The sequence below is a fragment of the Scophthalmus maximus genome, chromosome 6 (genome assembly GCF_022379125.1).
Source record: "Scophthalmus maximus strain ysfricsl-2021 chromosome 6, ASM2237912v1, whole genome shotgun sequence".
NCBI lineage: Eukaryota > Metazoa > Chordata > Actinopteri > Pleuronectiformes > Scophthalmidae > Scophthalmus > Scophthalmus maximus.
The window spans coordinates 22717026-22738406 of NC_061520.1; the positions used below are offsets into that span (position 1 = coordinate 22717026).

At 41.1% G+C, this 21381-nt stretch overlaps 1 protein-coding gene across 2 annotated transcripts in view; it reads left to right on the forward strand.

Moving 5' to 3' along the window:
- The window catches only part of cntn4 (contactin 4), a 137388-nt gene that overhangs the window by 34379 nt on the left and 81628 nt on the right, over positions 1–21381 (forward strand). For both annotated transcript variants that reach the window (XM_035632563.2, XM_035632562.2), the window contains exons 3-4: positions 9870–10002; positions 18930–19105. In XM_035632563.2, coding sequence (XP_035488456.1) covers positions 9870–10002; positions 18930–19105 — 309 coding nt within the window. The remainder of the gene's footprint in view (positions 1–9869; positions 10003–18929; positions 19106–21381) is intronic.

Genomic DNA, 21381 nt, shown 5'->3' on the forward strand with positions numbered 1-21381 from the left:
GTCCAAAAGCTGCTATCTGATTGAGCACATACTGGTTCATGTAGGCTTTTGCCACTAATGGGACTCTATAGGCAGGGTAACACATGCAACAATAAAACTGGGGTTATGATTATTTTGTATCAATAATTATCCCACTATAGAAAAGAAGACAGTGTATATCGTAGGAACATCATCAATGACTGTAGTAAGAGTTGGCTTTTGAGATGGCAACCAGGGGTACAGTCCAGTACTCCATAGCACTAAAAGATCAACATGCTCCTTATGATCACATTTCCAACAAGAAAACACACACACACACACACACACACACACAATCACAGAAAGCTAACGTTAGGTAAACATAAACAACAGTTAAGCTCCCTTATAGAGTCTTTCTGAATTGTTCCAGTGTAGAGTATTTCTTCAAAGAATATCTGTGCTGGATGGAACTGTTAGTATAGATACCTGTTGCTGGCTAACATCAGCTTCTGCTGCAGCTGATATCGAGAGCAAATAAAAAAAGTAAAGACAACAGACAAAATAAGTTGTGATGTTTCGTGATGCTTAGTTTCATTCCAACAGGACAGACAGACAACAAACTACCTAAACAAACACATATTTTGTGTTTGATTCATTGTTTCACCACCAAACCACACACTTTATTGATGTCATTTGCACTTGGCAAGGACCAGCGATTAATGATTCAAACAAGATACCTTTTTGTTGTTGGCTGACACATTACCAACACATTTGTGAGTGGTTTTCTTACCGCGTTTCAGGCAAAAAGAAGAGGAAGATTTCAAAGGGACTGCTTACGATGAATTGTAAGCAGTAGTTTTATTGTTATGTAGTTTTCTTCAAAACAAAATTCAATGTCCAGAGTTATTGGGGGCAGTGTGGAGGGGAGGGAGAGAGGGCAGTGTGTTGAGCTTCTTGACAGCCTGGTGCATAGAGCTGTTTGCCAGTCAGGTAGTGCAGGCTCCGGAACCTTCTCCCAGATGGTAGGAGGCTGAACAGGCTGTGTGAGGGGTGGCTGGGGTTACCCACAATGCTTGTTGCTTTGTAGATGTCCAGGAGTGAGGGGAGTGGGACACCAATGATCCGTCCAGCAGTCTTCACTATCCACTGCAGGGTCTTACGGTTGGAGGCGGTGCAGCTTCCATACCACACAGTGATGCAGCTGGTCAGGATGCTCTTGATGGCGCCCCGGTAAAAGGAGCACATGATGGGTGGGGGGGCTCTTGCCCTCTTCAGCTTGTGGAGGAAGAGGCACCGCTGGGACTTCTTGGACAGTGTTGCACTGTTTGTAGTCCAGGAGAGGTCCTCACTGATGTGCACCCCCAGAAATTTGGTGCTGCTCACTCTCTCCACAGCAGCACCGTTGATGGTCAGTGGGGGTTTATGAGTGTGGCCTCTCCGGAAATCAATGTGAAATCAATTCATGTGAGCCATGACTAGCCTTTCAAAGCACTTCATGAAGATGGGGATCAGTGCAACGGGGCGATAGTCAATGAAATTGGATGGAGAGGGCTTCTTTGGAACAGATATGATGGTGGTGGCTTTGAAGCATTACGGAACAACAGCCTGACTCAGAGAAGCATTGAAGATGGCCGTGAAGACATCTTTGAGCTCCTCTGCACAGTCCTTCAGCGCACGACCTGGAATGTTTTCTGGACCTGCAGCCTTGCGGGTTGTTGATCTTTGAGAGGGTTCTCTTCACACTGGCTGAAGTCAGGCACAGAGCCTGGTCGTGGGGAGGGCGTTGGTCTTCTGTGGGGGCATGCTTTTGTGTGCTTCAAACCTGGCAAAGAAGCTGTTGAGGTCATTCAGCAGAGAGGTGTTGCTGTCACCGGTCTGTGGCAAGGGTTTGTAGTCCGTGATGGTCTGGATACCATGCCACAGGCTCTGTGCATCTCTGCTGTCTTCTGATTTTTTTGGTGTAGTTGAGTTTGGCTTTCCTGATGCCACGGGACAGGTTGGCCCTCGCAGTTCTCAGACCAGCTGCGTCCCCATCTCTGAAGACAGCGTTCCTGGCCCTCAGTAGTCTGTGGACCTCTCCTGTCAGCCATGGCTTTTGGTTAGCCCGAGTTGTGATGGTTCTGGTGGTGATTACATTAGCAATGCATTTGCTAATGTAGACAGTGTCTGATTACTCCTCAATGTCTATGTGGTTGTTGTAGGTGGCTGCCTGCTTAAACATCTCCCAGTCTGGCCACACACGTACCTGCAGAGAGGTTAACACCGGAGTGACAACAAGCTCAAGGGTTTGTGACATGGTTTGTCCATAGCAAAGGAGAAAGTAGTGTCACTGCAGTGAGGCAAGGTCTGGGTGGAAAGATGGATCATCAAAACTGTTTCGATTCCCGTTTCCTACTGGCAGTCAGTGTTGCCATTTTCTAACTTTATCAAAGTGTTTTTTTTTATTTTAACTAGGATGACACAGGTCCCCTAACCTGAAGCGGATAGTCTGACATTTTGGAAAGTTCCTTCATGAGATGTTTTTGCAAAGAGTTGGATCAGACGATTGATGTGACTATTACACCTGTTTTATTTTTTTTAGCTCAGGGTCAGGGTTAAGACTCTAGGGTTAGTTTTAGACGCCAGCAGTCATTGCTCAATAGGACTTGTTGTGGAGGTAAGGTTGTTTCCTCCCTGGCCTTGCTGCTGTGCAAGTGTTACATCATACATGCTAAGGCTTGTATACTCATTTGTCACTTGCCTGGGGAATTCAGTCACCTTAGAGAGGACTGTGACGGCGTTTCTGTCTAAGCGGAAAAAACTAAACATCAGAGCAATTATCCTGTTCCGATGTATTGTAATTAGAGGAAAATGAATTTCTCAAGACTGTCAAGTGTTTACCTTTATCTTTGACGGGGTCAGTGTTTGCACTGCAGACTGTGCAGTAAAGCTTTAAAATGGCTGCATCAGAGTGCCAATGCTGTTCACTAACCGCGCACAATAAATTTATAGCATGCTTAATAGTGTTGGCATGGTGGCGGACAAAACAAACAAAAAGTCTGTCATTTTGCATTATGTTCCAAAGCACAAACAGTACTTAGGGATTAGACCAAAAAACCACGAGTCAGGAGTTTCTTTTCCATTCCATTTCATTCTGCTGCAGGAATAATTCATAATTCATTCATCGTGTCTCTGTAAATGCCAAATACATATTTCTGATGATTAAAAAAAAATCAAACGGTACAAATAAAATGTATTTCCTTTCGCTCGGTCACAACGCGCAGCACATGGCTACAAAATATGACAATGCTTCAATTGACAATAGACCACTGACCATTTTCTAGGGACAAGTATTCACTCCCATTCTTGCCAGCCTAACCATTTTGAATGATAAAAGCACATCCAACTAGCTTTTTCACATTTCACACATGATGAACTTTTTTCTTTTTTACTTCCTGAAATTTCCTGTCCTTTACCAGAATACTTTGCGCCTCATCTCTCTCCGGATGTTCTGTTACCTGAAACGTCCCCCCTCGCTATCAAGGCTCCTCTGTTTGATTTGATTTCAGTACAAAGATGTGTTGTTGCATATATTTTTTTTTCTGATAATGTAATTTACATATTCTTTTTCTTTAAGTGCTTGTGCTTTTGGTTCATTATTTATTCACAGCTGATAAGCACGCTCATCAAACTCTAATTATACAATTTAATTTTGCAGGGAGCATACCATTTCTTTCTGTTCACATTAGAAGAGGCAATCAGTTTCTGGTGCACATGAAGTTAGGCTGCTGTCAAGACCAAGTCTAAGTTTAAGTCTATGCAGATCAGAGTCTGAGTCAAGGTTGAAAACAGTTGATTAGAACAATAAAAAAAAAAATACAGCTTCCTAAGCAGGTTGATAAGACTTGGTTCCAATCCCAATAAACAATATAGCTACATTTTAATAAGACAATACTCAAAACTGATTCTGCATTTGATTCAGCTTCATCTGGGTAGAGTTTGGGGCCATTTTCTTTACCATCACCGCCCACATTTTCCTGGTAAATGAGCAGAGGTCTTTGGGAAGGTCACCTGTATATTTGTTATAATATTAGTGATTGTTTTGAGGAGTAAATGTGCAGCATGCTTCAGACCATGGTGTACAAAGCAACAGTTTTTACAGTGGAGCGGCCGGGCGGGAGGGGCACACTGACGCAGAGGTTCAGGCACATTCAGGGAGCGGGACTCAAAACCGAAGACTTGGTAGTCAAGTCCGAATTAAAGCAGACCCAAGATAGAGACAGGTAACTTAATTAGTCAAAACACCAGAGACCGCTTAGTTTGTCCCGGCCATTCATTTTCCTAGAAGCAGGAGTAATAATGGTAACCAGCACAAAAAGGTTTTAGATTTAGTCTTATTTTGTGTGTGTGTGATCACATTTTAATTAACCTTGGTCCGGGTAGAGATATTATGAGACCTGAAATGTTTAGGGAATGTAGAGAACTTAGAATATGCTCATAGGAAGAAATGCACCGTTTACATTTTTAGTCAAACATGTACATGTTACATGTTTAGAATTCTCATACTAAAACAGGAAAAAGTGAGGAGTGAAAAGATCAAAGACTTCTCTTACATCTGTTCATAGTTTTCATCCCATTTGAATTTTAAAAAAATCTCTGAATGTCACCATAATGTAGGCAACAGCAAATTTCCAGAGCACTGGGGCAATTCCCCATGGCAGTAACCTGGTGCTGTGGGATGACATGTTTCTCCCATAGAGTCGCATGCAGATGGATCAGGCTGCAACAGTGAGAAGAGGAGGGGCCTGTCGCAGGTGTGGGAGGACTACTGGGAGGCCTTGTGACGCTACCTGAACGTTTCAGAAACATAGGTTTATTTGACCTATTTCTGTTCGGCGCTGCAGTTCATCTGAACTGGATAAGAGGAAAGTTTCCAGTAACTTCTGTTCACAAAGAATTTTAAACGAGGCTGGAGTTAGCCTCATACACATTGTTCATGCTTGTATGTGCTCTTTGTATTATGGATGTAAAATGACATCATGACTGTGGTGTGAACAGGCAAGGAACTCTGAAAAGAGTCATGCCATTGCAACTATCCCCTCAACTTGCTCTCTCTACAGTGGCGGCACAGTCTTCAACGGCCATTTAAAATAAATGACCATAAACTAATTTATAAATAGCATAACAAATGTGTCTCCTAAAACTTGACTTCCCTTCTGGCTAATACTTAGTAGACTTGTACGTTTCTATAGAATTGGGTGTATCAATTTTAAGAATTATGCTATTCTTTGTATTAGTTATCATTTGAGAACGCTACGGTAAAGGTTTGGTTAGGCTAAGGCACGAGTAACACTTGGTTAGTCTTTGGTAAAAAAAAACATAACAATATTAATCAGGTCTATGAATATGTTTACTGCCAATCCAGAATATTTGCCTCTTTTTAATTACATGTTTAAATTTGTTTGCGACACATCTTGTTCCCTCAACAGTTTACAAGGTTGAGGTAGAGATATAATCAAAAACATTTCTGGTCTTAAGGATAACATAATGTTAAACATTATGAAGGACTTGGACATCAACTGCTTTTACGTCGTAGGGGCGTTAACATGCATGGCCTCAGGTAAACACCCATTTCTAATTTAATTCCACACAGATTTTTGTGAAACAAACAGGTGGTAGGTTTACATTATACCTCCACATGCAGCCAACATATCATCTGCTGTGACTCTGTGGAGAATGGCATGGCAACAACAGGAGGAAAAATGAGCATAATGCCTTTAGGAAGGCTGGATTAAGATAGATGTGTCTCCCAGTCGAAAACTGCATGTGTAAAATGATATATACTGCGTTTATTTATTTAGAAGTTTTCAATTTGGCACATAACCACAACAAACAGTGCTGCCATATCTGTGCAGATTATTTCACAGATAGTTTCACAGCGGCCCCACTGAAAGTGGCGGTGATGATTTATGAGTAATAAATATATTAATCTTCATGGAATATAAAATTGAGTGATGTGGAATTTCTGTCACTTTATCAACTGACACAAAGCATTGTTTTTTACTGTGACAGGTGTGGATTAATGGAGACATCGTAGCCTTCCGGGGAAAATTATCTTCTTTTTCACAGCTGCTTTTTTTATTTTTATTTATTTAGTTATTCATTTTGGACCCCAGTTATGCCTCATTTATGTTTTAGTGAGTGGTGTTGTGTGATACAGGCAAACATTATAAACATGCAACATCCTCTGCCATTTCCTTCCTATAAATTATCCTTTAAATTATTCTTGTAATTCCAGCTGACGGCAGATACACATTAAGGTTGGTTAAGTCCACCGCAGTTGGAAAGCCCTTGACTCACGCTACAATTGCAGTCAAAAAAATGGCTATTCAATTCGACCATGCCGGCTGTTGTGGGACAGTCTGTATTATCTTTTTTGCTACAAATGGTGCAGTGTTGCCTGTTGGCAATGAACACACAGTCAATCTATTTTGCCCAAGAATGTACGAGGTTACAGCAGATATACTCGGCTGTTTGTAGCTTAAATATTGAAAAGTTGTTTGCCAGATAGGGCTTGTTGTGTCCTTGAACGACCTAAGTAATTACTACTGGATGATCAGGAAACGACTAACTCATGCCAGAAATAATTAATAGGGAAAAAGACGAGGGAGCGTGTTGCTGTATTGTTTCAAATCCTCTTTTGAGAGGGATGTTGGTGAATGCCTGACAGGCTTTTCTGAGTAGAACTAAGCAGCATTCTGCTCCCTCTACACAGAGCACTTGTAGACATAATCACGATTTAGGAAATACATCTGAGAAATCTCCTTGGAATTAAACTTTTATTGTCATAATATCATACGTCATACTCTTAAAGATTGTGTGCATGTCAGAGGTGAGACATTGAAATTTTGTGTTCAGCTTTGCATAAAAAGAGAATAGCTTACCCCCCCAAACTAAAATTAGCATGAGGTTTGAATGCTACTTGGGCATTGGACGGATACCCTATTGCTTTCAAAATGTGAGGTGTGCAGGGAGACATTTCCTTGAATTAGATTGCCTATTGAGCAGCTCTTTGAATTATGCATTACCCAGTACATGCCGTTCTGTACAGCTACGCATAGCTCTTCCTCTACTAGTTTGAAAACAAAATAAATGGTTGCAATCGCATTGCAGAGGCAGAATCAGTAAAGCTTGTGTGAGAGGATTTTGCAGGGGTCGTCCAATCGGGTGTTTAGTTTAACGAGTGTGTGCAGGTCGAAGCGTTAGCCTGATGGAGGTGATAAAGAAAAAGGTCAGAGGATCTAAATGTGAGGTTTCCTCCCCAGGGGGATTTAAATAGCAACTGCAAATTTCATAGGAAACCTATCATTAGCTGTAGAGAGATCTTGTCAAGCACCAAAGCCTTTGTCAAAATGAAATTCCGATCTGACAGCGGCGTTACGTGTATATGAAGGGTCACGGGGTGAACCGAATCATTAGAAGCTATGATCCTGAAGCTACAAATATCGAGGTTCCAATGTGTGTAACGCTGTTCTGTAGTCCTAGGTTATTACCATGGTGTGTGAATTGTACTAATAAACATTGGTTGCCACCCCTCGTAAATATGTCCTGCTAAAAGAAGTGTTCCGATACTTTCTACAGTGAATCATTTTTTATATACTTGACTGCAAAAGTGCAGTAAAGTAATTTTGCTTATATTTCTGCATAGAATTAAGAATGTGTATGTAGTGGTATTACCAAAAGGAAAATGAAAATAGTAGTAATAATAAGTTCATTATTGAAAAGTTATTTTTCCTGGTTGTACCCTGCCTTTCGCCCCATGCCAGCTTGGATTGGATCAGGATAAGTGGTATAGATAATGAATGGGTGGATGGGTTGGAATTTATTATTGAATAAAAAATTCAGAATGTAAAGAAACACTAGAAACACACGAGAGAAGCTTCATGAAGAGAGTTCTGCACCACTTGGATTAGCATGCATACTTAGGGGAAGGGCAAAAAAAAAAGTGCTTCCTGGTAATAATATATTAATGTCAGCATCCGGCTTCAAATCATCAGCCACAACATTAAAACCAGTAACAGGTTTTAATGTTGTGGCTAATCGATGTATATGGAGTTTCATGTTACATAATTTATGTAAAAAAAATCCTTGTGCACATTTCTGAAGCAAATGTAGTGGGGTCAACATAGGATCCTGACTCATGAATAATATCAAGCTTCATATATAATATACAAGCATTTACATGCATATCTTAATCTCTGGTAATCTCACTGTAGATTTAACAAAAAATGGGAAATAACATTTGAAGTTACTTATGTCTTCTATGTTCTCAATATGTTAGATATTTTTTCTGTTGTTAATTTTCCAAAGGCAGGCAAATTGTTTTGCACACGAGCAGGAGCTGTTTGAGAGTGATCACAGGGGTTTGATGGAAAGCTTTGCAAAACCTGAACGTGAAATGAAGAAATAATCCTTTCATAATGGAAGACCACGTTCTTGAATAAAGATAGCAGAGGAACTCCAGACACACACTGTACTTTGAGACCATGATTCAGCTGTACACCACAGAGCTCATTATCTACAGTACAGTCAGTAGGTTGAGACTCATGTCACAAAACAATGTCTGATCCCCCATTTCACTGTAACTGCTGAAACACCATGACACACCACCATTTTATGTCAAAGAATGGATGTTCTGAATATTGGTTAGTTGAATAATCCAGGCTGCTAAATGAATGTGCAGGACCAAATCATATTTCACATTTATTGTCACATTGAACTAAGATTTTACTCTGGAACACGGAAATTAATTTTGCACTTTCTTTAAGACATTGAAGAATGGCTCTTTTTTTTCCCTTCAAATTTTGATGGTCTAAGATTAAAGGACACATTATTGGCAATATCTTAATTTCAAACAAATATCTAATAGGATAAATGGAGTCATCATACCATTTAGCAAAAAAACACTTTTCCAGCTATAATTAAGATGAAAAATAAGGTGTGATTGTGGCCTACAACTTTACTCATTGGAAGAAGCAAATAGTAAAACTGCAAGCGCGGTCATACAGGTTTTGTGTAAGATTAGCAGCTGCTATAGCTTAGTGGGTTACACCAATGACTTTGGTACAGAGATGGGGATTCAATTCCTGGTCAGAACTAAAAATCCAGTGTGGTTCCTTAATGCTACCTGCTGTGTAATAGATTATTGTAAGTCGCTTTGCACAAAAGCTTTAGCAAATTAATCTATTGCAATTTAATTTCCGATTTAAAAAGGAAAATCTAGGAGCCATGTTAAATATCAATGAGTTATAACTTTTAATACAAAAACAAGGCTCAGACACACAAAACAAGCATCTGAATGAGGTGAAAGGTACTTCTGGTTTCTTTGACAAAGAAATGAGAGTGATTAACTGTTGCTTTTCCTTGCCTCCTAAGCTCCCTTCATACCGCGCACAAGAAGCACCCGAGGAATGGGCTGCTTTAATGGAGTAACTGAAACTATGTTGAGGCATTTAAAACAAAGAGCTCTCACCACATGAAACCAACTGATTACACCTCTGCTTGGACACATGATCCCACCCTAGCTGGAGAAATAAATAAATAAATATGGGAACAAATAAAAGCAGCTTGACAGAAGTAAATTAAGGCATTTGTTCGCACAGTTGCTGAACATAACTCAGGCTCTATATCCTATTACCGCCTAAATAGCCGGCGAAGACACGTCTCATTTGAAATCAGTCTCCTCGGTGCTGCGGTGTCATGACAGGCCGTTCGAATTGATATGTTTTGTCTGCTTGTGGTTTTGCTCCTTGGAAACACTTAACGCAGCATCACCCAATCTCTGCTGCTGACTAATTTCGCCGTTTTACAAACACGCCTTTCGTCAGGGTTTGTGCTCAGCTGCGTTTCGTCTTTGCTCTGTCATCCTACAGGGAGCAGTGTCCCACAGAATCCTGTCTTCACCAAGCAGCCCGGCAGCATCGTGTACCCTGTGGAAACGCTGGAGAGGAACAGGGAGGTGGTGTTCAGCTGCGAAGCCCAGGGAAGCCCAGTGCCCATGTACCGGTGAGTGTCACCCCCACCAATCTCTGCGCATTGCTCCTCTCCTCTCACTTTGCTTGCTTTTTATACAGCCGCCAATGTCCACATCCTTCAACTTCAAACAACCCGTCACTGGCAAATGCCTCCGTCTTGTCTTCGACAGTGTCACTTTGTGGCAGCACTGCATGGCCATAAGAGAGAACTCTTCACTACCCATAAATCCTGATATGTACTTTCTACCATCTCAGACAATAAGTAATGTTTTATACCAGGCCAGTGCGGCCACACACTCATCTGCACCCATCACCCAATGGCATGTGAGTGACATTGTGAATTTTCATCACTCTGTCGAAGTGGAACACAGAGATGCCGTACATATACTGCTGAAATCAGCACAACTAAGAGGGTATATATTCCAAATGTGCTATATCGTTAAAGGAAATATTCTATACTTTCCTTATTGTTTCCTTGTTGAGCTCCAGTGTTGTCCCAAATCTACTGAACACACATCAGTGAACCACACTGTTGCACCGGGGTAATTCTCTTGATTATGATGAGCATTCCTTAATTATGATAAACATGGGCACTGTAGTTAATTCAGAGGAAATCCCAAACACACTTTCCTGCTGCTGAAAATGTGCAGGAGTAAACTGAATGTATATTAATCCACCACTGAAAATTGTCCCCAACAAATTCAACAAATTTGCCTCTATTTGATTAACGAGATGTTCTAACTACCACAGTGCCCAGCTGTTTCAGGATCTTCTCAGACTTGCCTTAAAATTGCATACATTGTTTATTTTTTTTTATTTATTTTTTTTATAAAGTATAGAATATTGTATAATTATATAAATATGAATGTATCATGATCTGCTTCTGAAGCTTTACATCTCTGGAAGGAATATATGGGCTTGGGATTTAGAGCCAGACAACAGACAGACTAACACAATCTTTTCGGGGGATTTGTTTAGAATATTAAAACTCATCCTTTAACTAATAAACATTTATATGATGGCTGACCTATTACATAAAGATACAGTATACTTATATACTGGGTCACTATCATTCAACTGAATAGAAATGAAAACAGAAACTGCCATCAGCTAACACAGATTGACCAAACTGTCAATAAATGTAAGCCTACAAAAGCAGGGATCATATATAGCCCTCACATCAATCAATGACTTAATGCAATATTACACTCCGTGTTCACATCACCCAAAACATGAGGCACAAAGCTCAGGAAATAATGATCACCAACAGAAATAACACAGGGGTGACAAGATCCACTTAAAATTACCTTTTTGTTTGTTTGTTTGTTTGACAATAGTAATATTTCTGACAATATTGGGTGTCACCATTGATTTTAAATTTCTGAAATTCTGACACTTTCTGTTATCTGTATATTTTAAGATAGCTGTGGTTTGTGTTGGATACACATGAACATACTGTAGATAGATTTAAAAAAAATTAATTGTGAAAAAAAAGAGCAAAATAAAACTATTCAGTTAAATTGTTGCCTCTTAGAGATCAAGTTCACGTCACAAGTATGTGATTTTTTTGCCTTTTTTGAGAGATCTATAATAAGAATGAGTAAAAACGTTTGTCTTAAAAGCTTCACAATCTTTAGGAATATTTAATCAGTGTGATTCATGATAACATGCTAAAAACTACAAAGTAATTACAGGGTTGTGGATTTGCAGCTTTCTCGTTGTTCGAACTCAGTCACGAGCCAAATCGATGAACAGTACAACAGCGATCACATGTAACTCTTTTGATCCCAGACATTTTAATCCAAACACTCTACATGACACTTCTGTTCTAAAACCAGCAAGTTTCTAATCTGACAAAGCCCGAAGCTGCCTCGCTGACAGCGAGTTCGACTGTTTTTGTCTCAGATGTATTTAGGGCTCTTACTTCCAAAATATGATTCACTTCATTGTAGTGCTAACGGTTACAAAGCAGAGACAGTGTCCATATTTTATAATATAACCCTGGGTATTATAATTGTGTCCTCAGATTCAGACTTCCATTCAACCAGGATGTAGCTGCTCCAGGATTTGTCTCCTTATGCATTAACAAGAACGCCTTGGCTCCGTTGTTTCTTCCTTTAGAAGAAGACTTGTTCATCCTTACAAATCAAGCCTGAGCTGATCAGGATCACAAGAATGTATTACATGATTTCCATTTTGTGGCGGATTTTCTCTTCAACTCCCTGCTGGAAACCCGTCTTGTCTATGTGCAGCCTGGGAACGCATGCTAAGCTCTTATTTTATTTCTGCAGAGTTCAAAGAGCAGTTGTTGTTTTTTATCCCCCTTTTTTTTTAACTCCTCCTTGCATGGACCATTAGTCTATTGAAAGGGTGTGGTTTGTGTAGCGGCATTTCTGGCAAGTAAAAGTTCAAATCAATCATGTTTGCTTGCTGAAATTGCTGGGGTAAGATTTGGAAGGATTGGTACATTTAATACTTGGGATTGAGCCAGCTTAGAGGATGACCTAATTTGCTATTTCCTGTCAAGGTCGCTGTGCGGCCCTGTCAGAGCAGCTGCCGCCTTCTAGAGATCCGTGGCAACAGCTAAGTCATGTCCAAAGATTAGTAATGGCATATCACACAGCAGTAAACTGTGAGCGCTCGAGCTGCAGTGTTTACATTAAATGCCACGAGCCAAAGTATTGTTAAGTATTGTCTGCACCAAATGTAGGAAAACAATAGGTATTTTGTGTATTCTAAAAGAGGAGAACATGGGGAGGTTGTAACATTCAGAAATCAGTTCTGGGCACTGAAGTCGCTAGAAAATACCATATAATAAATATGGACTGATACAGTTTATACTGTATATGAATACACCAATGTGCATCAGCAGACTCGCTCCCCACAATGTCCCCAAAAACCAATAGACATGTCTTATTCTGCACAACTGTGTCAGAGGAATAGTTTAACTTTTTCGCAACAGTCAGATGAGAGGATAAGACTCTTAAATATGCCTGTTAAAAATGTGGTGACAAAATTGAAAAGTAAAACTCAGCAACACTTGCCTCATCAGTGTGATTTACAGAATGTGTGGAAAAATACAGCCCATATCCCGTTAAGGCTGGATCACTTATCCAATTAGAGCCAGACAGATTGTCAAAGGATGCTCTGCCTCGAAACGCAGACTTCAAAAGTACACAACAAAACGAACCATAAACAGATACACCTCGGTGAAAATTTAAAACTGCTCGCACAGTTCAAAACTCTGCGACTGTTGTGTTTTTATGTGAACTCTTATTTTGACGCTTGTGTTGAAAGGTGCAGGATCTTTTAAAGCAGGGGAGCCGCATACAGCCCACAGGACAATTTGATCGATCCCATGAGAAAAATAATATATTCAACAAAGGAAACTAAAAAAGAAGAAAAAATAATGAATCATAAATATGGGTGTCCAAAATTAAGGTTAACCAAGTCTTCATTCTAAAAGAGACAGTACAGTAAAGTGTTCAAGTTTTATGGTGGGTCAACTAACAGCTAAGAAGCTGAAACCTCATATAGAAATGAGAATTTGAGAAGTCAGTGTCTTGTTGCTGCCGTGAAGCTACTAAATCCGGTGAAAAAGTGCATTGTGTACAAACGCTTTGCACTGTCCTCCTCTGCGATAGGATAAAAGCCTGACTGCTGCTGGTGAGTCTGCAAAAATCCTTCAGGCATTTTACGAGAGGTTTCAGGACATTAAATGTTAACAAAAGGAAGTGAAAATTTTTGTTTAGCCATTTAATGTGGAACCAGCTGATGTGCCTGACAACTGACAACACAAAGTCATCGCAAACCAACGACAAGTCAAAAGTTAAGTACAGTAATCTCGCTCAGCTCAAGCTCTAAAACCTGTGTGTACAGTAGGTCCTGAGGATTTTCCCATTCTGAGGAGACATGCACTGTAGTTTACATCTCTGTTTGGGACAAATACTAAGTGCGAGAAGTTCTTATCAAAACTCATTCTTGCAAAAGGTTCAGTTCCTCTCAAGACTGTCTAACCCAAACTATGAGTTGCATCATCATCACCACCAATCCAATCTGATATCAAAGATGCCAAAGAGAAGCAGCTCCAGCCAAAATCCTTTTCAAGAGTTTAGTGTGAGATATGTGTTCAATAATTGAGTAAGGCCCTCAAGCGATGTTATTAAAACTGGCATAACCCTTGATAGGAAAGAGCTTCCCCATCCCTGCTTTAAAGGCTAACATCTATAAGTCTAGCTGGCTAGATAACTGATAAAGATTCAGCATATAGGCTGTGGTTTTTACAGATTCCATGAATCCACACTGCATTGAAACATGTTAGTGTATTAGCGTCTAGTCGGTAGGTGGCAAAAAGTGACATCACTTTCCGAAGAGGATAACAAATCCTCCTATCAGCACCTCACCACAATTCTTTCATAAATTAGTGACCATATTCTGGAAGTGCATTAAGCACACCTGGTTTAGACCCACACTTCCTATATCCACTGGGAATGGTTGATCAGTCATAAAAGTGTGGGCCAGCTGGCCAATCAGAGCAGACTGGGCTTGATCAGAAGGGGGGGGGGGGGGTCTTAAAGAGACAGGAGCTAAAACCAAGTGTTTCAGACAGAAGCTGCAGGAATGGACAGTCTGAGGAAACTGATGCATTTTCTGAACATAATAGGATGTAAACCTTTTCAAGTATAACCGCAATAAAACTATGAACCTGAATACGAGCATAATATATCTCCTTTCATATGGTGTAAATGCATCACTTTTTCTATAGTCACATCTGGTGTCCACTGTACTTCAGAGTTTTTGAGCCCCTAAAATGGAGACCTTGAAAATGCTGCTGTCCATGTTTTAGTTTTAAAACTCAGGGGTAACATTTAAGTCAGGACGGGCAGAAGCTGGGAGTAGTAGAAACAAGGACACAGACACTCACCTGCTGTGGCCTTCAAGTAATATAGAAAATGTCCTCTGTGGAGCCAGTGTTTGGTTTGTCCATTCAGGGATACTGTAGAAGCATGGTGGTGCAACATGGCAGACTCTGTGAAAGACGATCTGCTCCTGCTATAGATACGAAGTGCTAATTAGTTTCTATTTCAGTTAGTTTTTGGTGGGTAATAAAAACATGATAATGAATTTTATATTCCGTTTCTGCCTATATATCCCTTCTAAATCCTACACCCTACATTAAATACCTTAGCATTACCACAGCTCACAATGTGTCTCAACCTTAAAGGCACTTTAAAAATGGACAAAGGGTTTTTAAAAACACGCATGTAACAATACTGAATGACACCTATTATGAGGGGGAGAGGTCAACTACTTTATTCAGATCTGGATTACTTGAAGCTTTGATACTTTAGATGCAGTATGCCTCTTTGTTGTTGAGGCGTTTGACCATCTGATATTAAACCTTAAAGGGGCAATATTATGCTCCAGGCACCTTTTCAGCCTGCCTCCACGTATATTTTGTTATCTGGGGTGTCTGCCAGCCCACGGAGAATGAAAAGAAAACTATGAGTGGTTGATTCGTGGTTTGGGTTGATCGTGCAGACGGTCTGTAAATGAGCCATTCACAGCCCGGGCATCAAGTGACGTAAGTTGACTCCTGCTACTGGGGCAACCACGCCCCCAACCTGAGCAGCACCTCCCCCCTTGAAGTGCGGAAAAACAGATTGCGTCTACGCCATAATTTTCTCCCCGCAAGCGAACGACGACCGCGGGCATGGCCAAGCCAGACTTGCAACCCGGTAGCCGGCGGAGCACAGAGCACAAGGGGCTGGGCGATAGAACGTTAAGGACATCCCGGCCGCGAGTCCAGCTACGCCGGCCGGTAGCCGCGAGCTCCACCGGCCGGTAGCCTTGAGCTACGCCGGCCGGTAGCAGCTGCTCGCGGCTACCGGCCGACGGAGCCCGCGGCCACCGGCGGAGCTCGCGGCTACCGGCGGAGCTCGCGGCTACTGGCCGGCGGAGCTCGCGGCTAACGGCCGGCGTAGCTACCGGCTACCAGCGTAGCTACCGGCCGGCGTAGCTAGACTCGCGGCCGGGATGTCCTTAACGTTCTATCGCCCAGCCCCTTGTGCTCTGTGTTTAATTATGGAGAACGTGTTGGCTGTGCCTCCCGGGTCTCTACGTCGTGTATGTGTCTTGTTACGTGCGACTGTTGTCATGGCAGCGCAACACCGTAGTTGCGCAGCGAACCCGGGGAGGAGCGAGGCGGAGTGAGGCGGAGCTTTGCGGAACACGAAGGGAGGGGGGCGAGGAGTGAGCAGGAAAGCGCTGGAATCGACCATAGTCTCACAGGGCTGTTTATACAGAAAGAGGAGGGTGCTGTGTGGCTTGATCCTTGAGGTGTTTTGACATGGAATGGCAAAGACATGTAATTCACACACCTGAAAACCAATGTAACTTGCGTAAAAGGGGGCATAATATGGGCCCTTTAAGAACCTGTTTGCCGACATACTAATGAGGTCATCCCTCAGCTGCTGCTAAATGCCTGGCCATTGGATGAACACTTTGACCAAAGTAAGAACACGCACAGGGTAATCCAGATTGTAGACAACATGGGTGCTGTTACACTTTAAAACAAAAGAATTGTAACCGTAACTATCTGAGTTGGGGGCAAGCATCCCCCCACAAACCTAGTATTTATTTTAACACATTAAAGTGCCAGGCTTAAGAAAAGGAACAGACCGCCTAACATCCGCAGCCTCATGAGCCAGATGGTGTGGTATTATGCCACTGTGTATGCGGCCTGTTGTTACATGATTGCATAAAGCATGTGCCTAACAAATGCAACTGCTGTTGTGGCATGCTTGCCAGCATAAATCACTGCAAATAGAATTATTAAATAATCTTGTTTACATGTGTTTTATATAATCTGTTGCTCCATGCGTGGATACGCACAATGTAGGAGACCAAAGTTCCCCTCGTGCTGCTCTCTTGTCATTGCTCCCGCACTGTTGTTTCGTTTGAATTTGAATATCTGTCACTTAGCTGCTTTAAAGTTGTTATCTAATTGGCTTAAAGCACCAAGAGTTGTCACTGGGAATTCAATTTGTCACAAAAGAGCAATGGCAGCAGTGGGTGGGTAGTTAGCTTTAAGTACCACTATGTTTTAACAACCCCCACACACATGCACAACGCGGTACATTTAGGGCTCCTTAATATCTTCCTCTAACTGGGGTAATTCTTTCTCCTTTTCAGCATGGGACGTGATTACTGACTCCAATGCACCAAAACATTTTCCAGGCTCAATTAGCTGTTCGGTGTAATGTTTCAGAAAGGTGCAGATAAAGCAACAGATCAACAACTGTCAGTGAAAACCTTTTTGCAACAATGTATTCAAGCTGTCACCTGATTAAACCGCTTCAATTTGGATTTCCACAGTTTCTCGGGGCAATTACGACGGTGAAAAGCCTGCATTCATTATTGATGGGGTTCCTTTTCAGAAAGGAAAAAGACAGTCTCTGAGCCTGATACTGAGGTTTGGAGCACCATTCCCCCTCTCCGGTCCACTCTGCCTTTGTCATTCAAGTCAAAGATGCTCTTTGGCTGTAAAATATTTATGTTGATTTTTGTTTTTTTATGATTCAGCTGCAAATGAATCGCTGCTGTAGCCCTGTGAGACTGCAAGACCCCCCCCCCCCCCCCCCCCCCCCCCCAAGGCTCTTCTCTATTGTGTGCAGTAATAAGGCTCAAGAGTGTGCACTTACTTATGACTGAACTGGAGAAAGGCCATGAAAGACCATTGTGCTACACATTTTGTCTATTAAAAGGAAAAGAGAAACTCTGAAGGTTGTGAGTGCTGCACTGTCCAACCCACAAATATCCTGCTGTTTGTGAGACACTTTAGTCTCTGGGTAGGCGGGTAAGGAACACAGGCTGACATTCTTTTTCATGTAATCAGCTCCTACTTGTGTATTATGTGACAGTTTTCTGCAACAAAATTGGGCAAATGAGTCTGTCAAATGCAGCATTATACTAAAAAGATATAATATAGCAAGGAAATGCCAATATGATAACACAAAAAGTCAGTTTGTTTCTCAAAAAGGGTCTTGCACAGTAAGAAGAGTTAAGATAGGACTACACGAAACAGCTTTGCACAACTTGTGTCTACTGTACAAAAGAGTTTAAGCAAAGCCCCTTTCTTCACATCAAAGCTTCTTTCTTTTCCAAATGAAACAATGCACTGTTTTACTCCCGCTGAGGTTGAAATCAGTGAAAATTAGAAAATCAAAGCAGAAGGAAATTTAGAACGTCTACTCAAAGAAATAACCATCCGCAGAGTCAGCTTGGGCTCTAATCAAATCGGCATTGTCCATTTTCCAATGAGGTATAAAACTCTCCTTCTGTGCTTGTTTATCTGTGCAGAGCCTTTTATTGCTTTTGTTGTTATACATCATTGATAGCAAGTAACAGTCTGGACTTGAAAGTAAGTTATGGCTTGAAAGCATTTTTCTGATTTCCCTCCCACCTGTGCCTCCTTCTAATAAGTTGCATCTGTGTGGAGAAATTTGGAGAGTCTGTTACCATTTTAAGTGAATTATACCCTTCGTCGATCACCCCTAACACCAACGATAATCATGTGACTGGAATGTTCAAGTGTGAAGGCATGGTTGCAGGCCTTTGTTTTAATTGTTTCACCATCATGATTAAGCAGCATGTTTATGTGGTTTGACTGGGGCCTGGCAAGATGGATGGCCTGCAATGCTATCTATTCTCAGAGAGTCAAGTCCTTGGCACCACAGAGGTTCAATGTTGCTTAGATTAACACTAAGCCGTAGGGCACGATTTCTGGGCCCTCTCGACATTTTATTTCTTTCCTGTTGAAAAACAAACCTAGTTCACAGTCTGCAAGAAGAAGAAGAGTTCTTGCAGTCTAGAATGCTTCCATCACCCCAGTCTACACTGAACAATGTATAATTTGTTAAGATTTTATGTATTTATTTCATTATTATTTTTCTTCAGGTGGAAACTGAATGGCACAGAAATCAGTCCCAAATCTGGATCTCACTACAGCCTCTCTGGAGGCAACCTTAGAATCAACCGTCTAAACAAAGACCAAGATGCTGGAACGTATCAGTGCCTCGCCTACAACTCTTTTGGGACCATCGTCAGCAGAGAGGCCAGTCTTACCTTTGCATGTGAGTCTCATTGTTTTTTTTGTTTTTTCTCTTTGGCGAACATTCAATGCTCCTGAGCTTCCACTGAAGAACAGATGCAGTTGGTAAAAAACACACCAGTTGTTTTCCAGGGTGACATTGTGGCTTCTGCTTTTCTGGGGTTGTTATTTACTCCCTGTGTGTGGCGACTAGAGTTTGATCTGAGTCCTCACTGCAGACCAAACATGAACCTATTAAAAAAGTGCAACTGAAGTGAAACTCAAATCAAGGCTTATTTACGCTAAATAACTGTCTGCTATTAAGCCTGTGGTAGAAGATGTATCTTTTACTAACCAAACTGTATTTTTCTTGACAACATATCAGAGGACCATGTGAAAGCAATGTATAAGGGGTCACTTGCTGTGATGAAGCTACAGAGAATATTCACCTGAATCTGCCGCTTCCCCCAGCTTTACTGAGCTGCATATTGTATTTCAGAATCTTGTCCAACAGTCTGGCAACAACTCATTGTTTCACGCTGTCCTTTTTTTTTCATCCACAGTGAGCATAAAAGACACTGAATTAGCAACTGGATAGTAAACACAGTGGAGCATTTCATTAGGAACTGGTGGAGACCAAAAGCAGAGCTGAAAGTGAGTGATTGTTAGACTTGCTGGTGGCCCCAAAAAATGACATACTTGAAGTGTAAGTAAAGAGAAAATTGCCACATTGTAAAATTCCTAATTTCACAAAAAACCCAACTGAATTCAAATTTTTGCTCATAGCTGCACTAGTCATTATTTCGCGACATCAACAACTGTTCAAATAACTAAGTGTTTTGTAAAAAGGTGTTGCTCATAGTCACAAACCAACAGAGAATTATTGCCTCAATCTGCACTAACGTTAAGCTCCATGGAGCATTTTAGCACCTTTCAGTTCATTGTGTAGGATTTATGGCCCAGACAGCAGACATCACACAGACAGGGTCAGCGGCTAGCTGATAAAACAGAGGAGCTTTTAGCCAGTGGAGTAAGTGGAGGACACACTTTGTCCTAAATACAAAGTGAATATTAGGTTTGCATTTGGCAGTTCAGCACACAAATATGACTATAAGCTATATGGGTATACGTAACGTTTGCTAACATGTTAGCCAAAGATGATAATAGTTAAGCTTGCCATGCTGCCCCCAAGAGACCAAAACACTGCTAGTGCAGCTTTAAGCAGAGGTAGAGAGGTCTTAACAGCAAAGTGTACTTTAGTATTTCAAAGTGAAAAATATTCATTATAGCCCTTTAAGCCTTTTTTTTCAAATGGAGCTCATTTTAACTTCTTTTTACACTGCTGGGTAGTTCAGTCCGTGTAACTTCTGACAATAGCTGCCAACTTAGTGTAATGCACCAGAGGTATAAAATATAAAACTGAACTACTTAAAGTAAAAGTGCCTGAAAATTGTGCCTTCCACCTCTGCACTAAAAGTATGAATCAGCAAATGCTTTTCGTGAGTTTCTTTGTTATATTTAGCATTAATTTTGGATATTCAGTTTGAGTCTGCAAGCTAGACAACAGTTTCATAAACATTCAGTTTTACAGATTAATGACTTTTTAAAGTGATTTCTGACCATCATAATCATTGATTATTTGAAATATGAGTCTGACAGTCTACGACAGATTTCGTATTCCTAAAGCAGGAAGAAGTCAATAAGAGCCCACTGGATGAGCCAGTTATCGGACAGGCATAAATGATGACATTAACAGCAAGTGAGTGATCGGTTGCACAGATTAGATTCTGCGATTTAGCGTTCGAAGACAAGGCCACCAATATGTCTCAGGCCATTTGTTCGGATCCTCTGGACCAGTCGGAAGTCAATCCACAAATCAGATTCTCCTGGTGGATTTCCACAATGATAAGATGACAGTTCAATCAATTGTTAGGCTCTGACCTTACCAAACTTCAGTTGTCACAGAGTCAGGACGTGCATGTATGACCGGGTGTCATCTATCTTCTTTATTACTCTTGGTGTAGCTTAATTAACTCCACAGCATGATTGAATGGTGGAGGTTCAGGCGAATAATTTAAAGGTCAGCTGGTATTACTGGAAAGTGTCATGTAATTCTTCATAGAAATTTAAGGGAAATAAAGTACAGCAGTATTTTTCCTCTTGCTGGGAGGCAGACTGAGATATTCTGCTCCTGTAACGCAGACTGGTCAAATACACACAATACACACTTTAGGTGTAAGTGTACATCTTTCTCTTTCTCTTTGGTAAAGGTTGTGACCTTTTGGTGGCAATTAGTTTTACACATAATTTGGCTGTGAT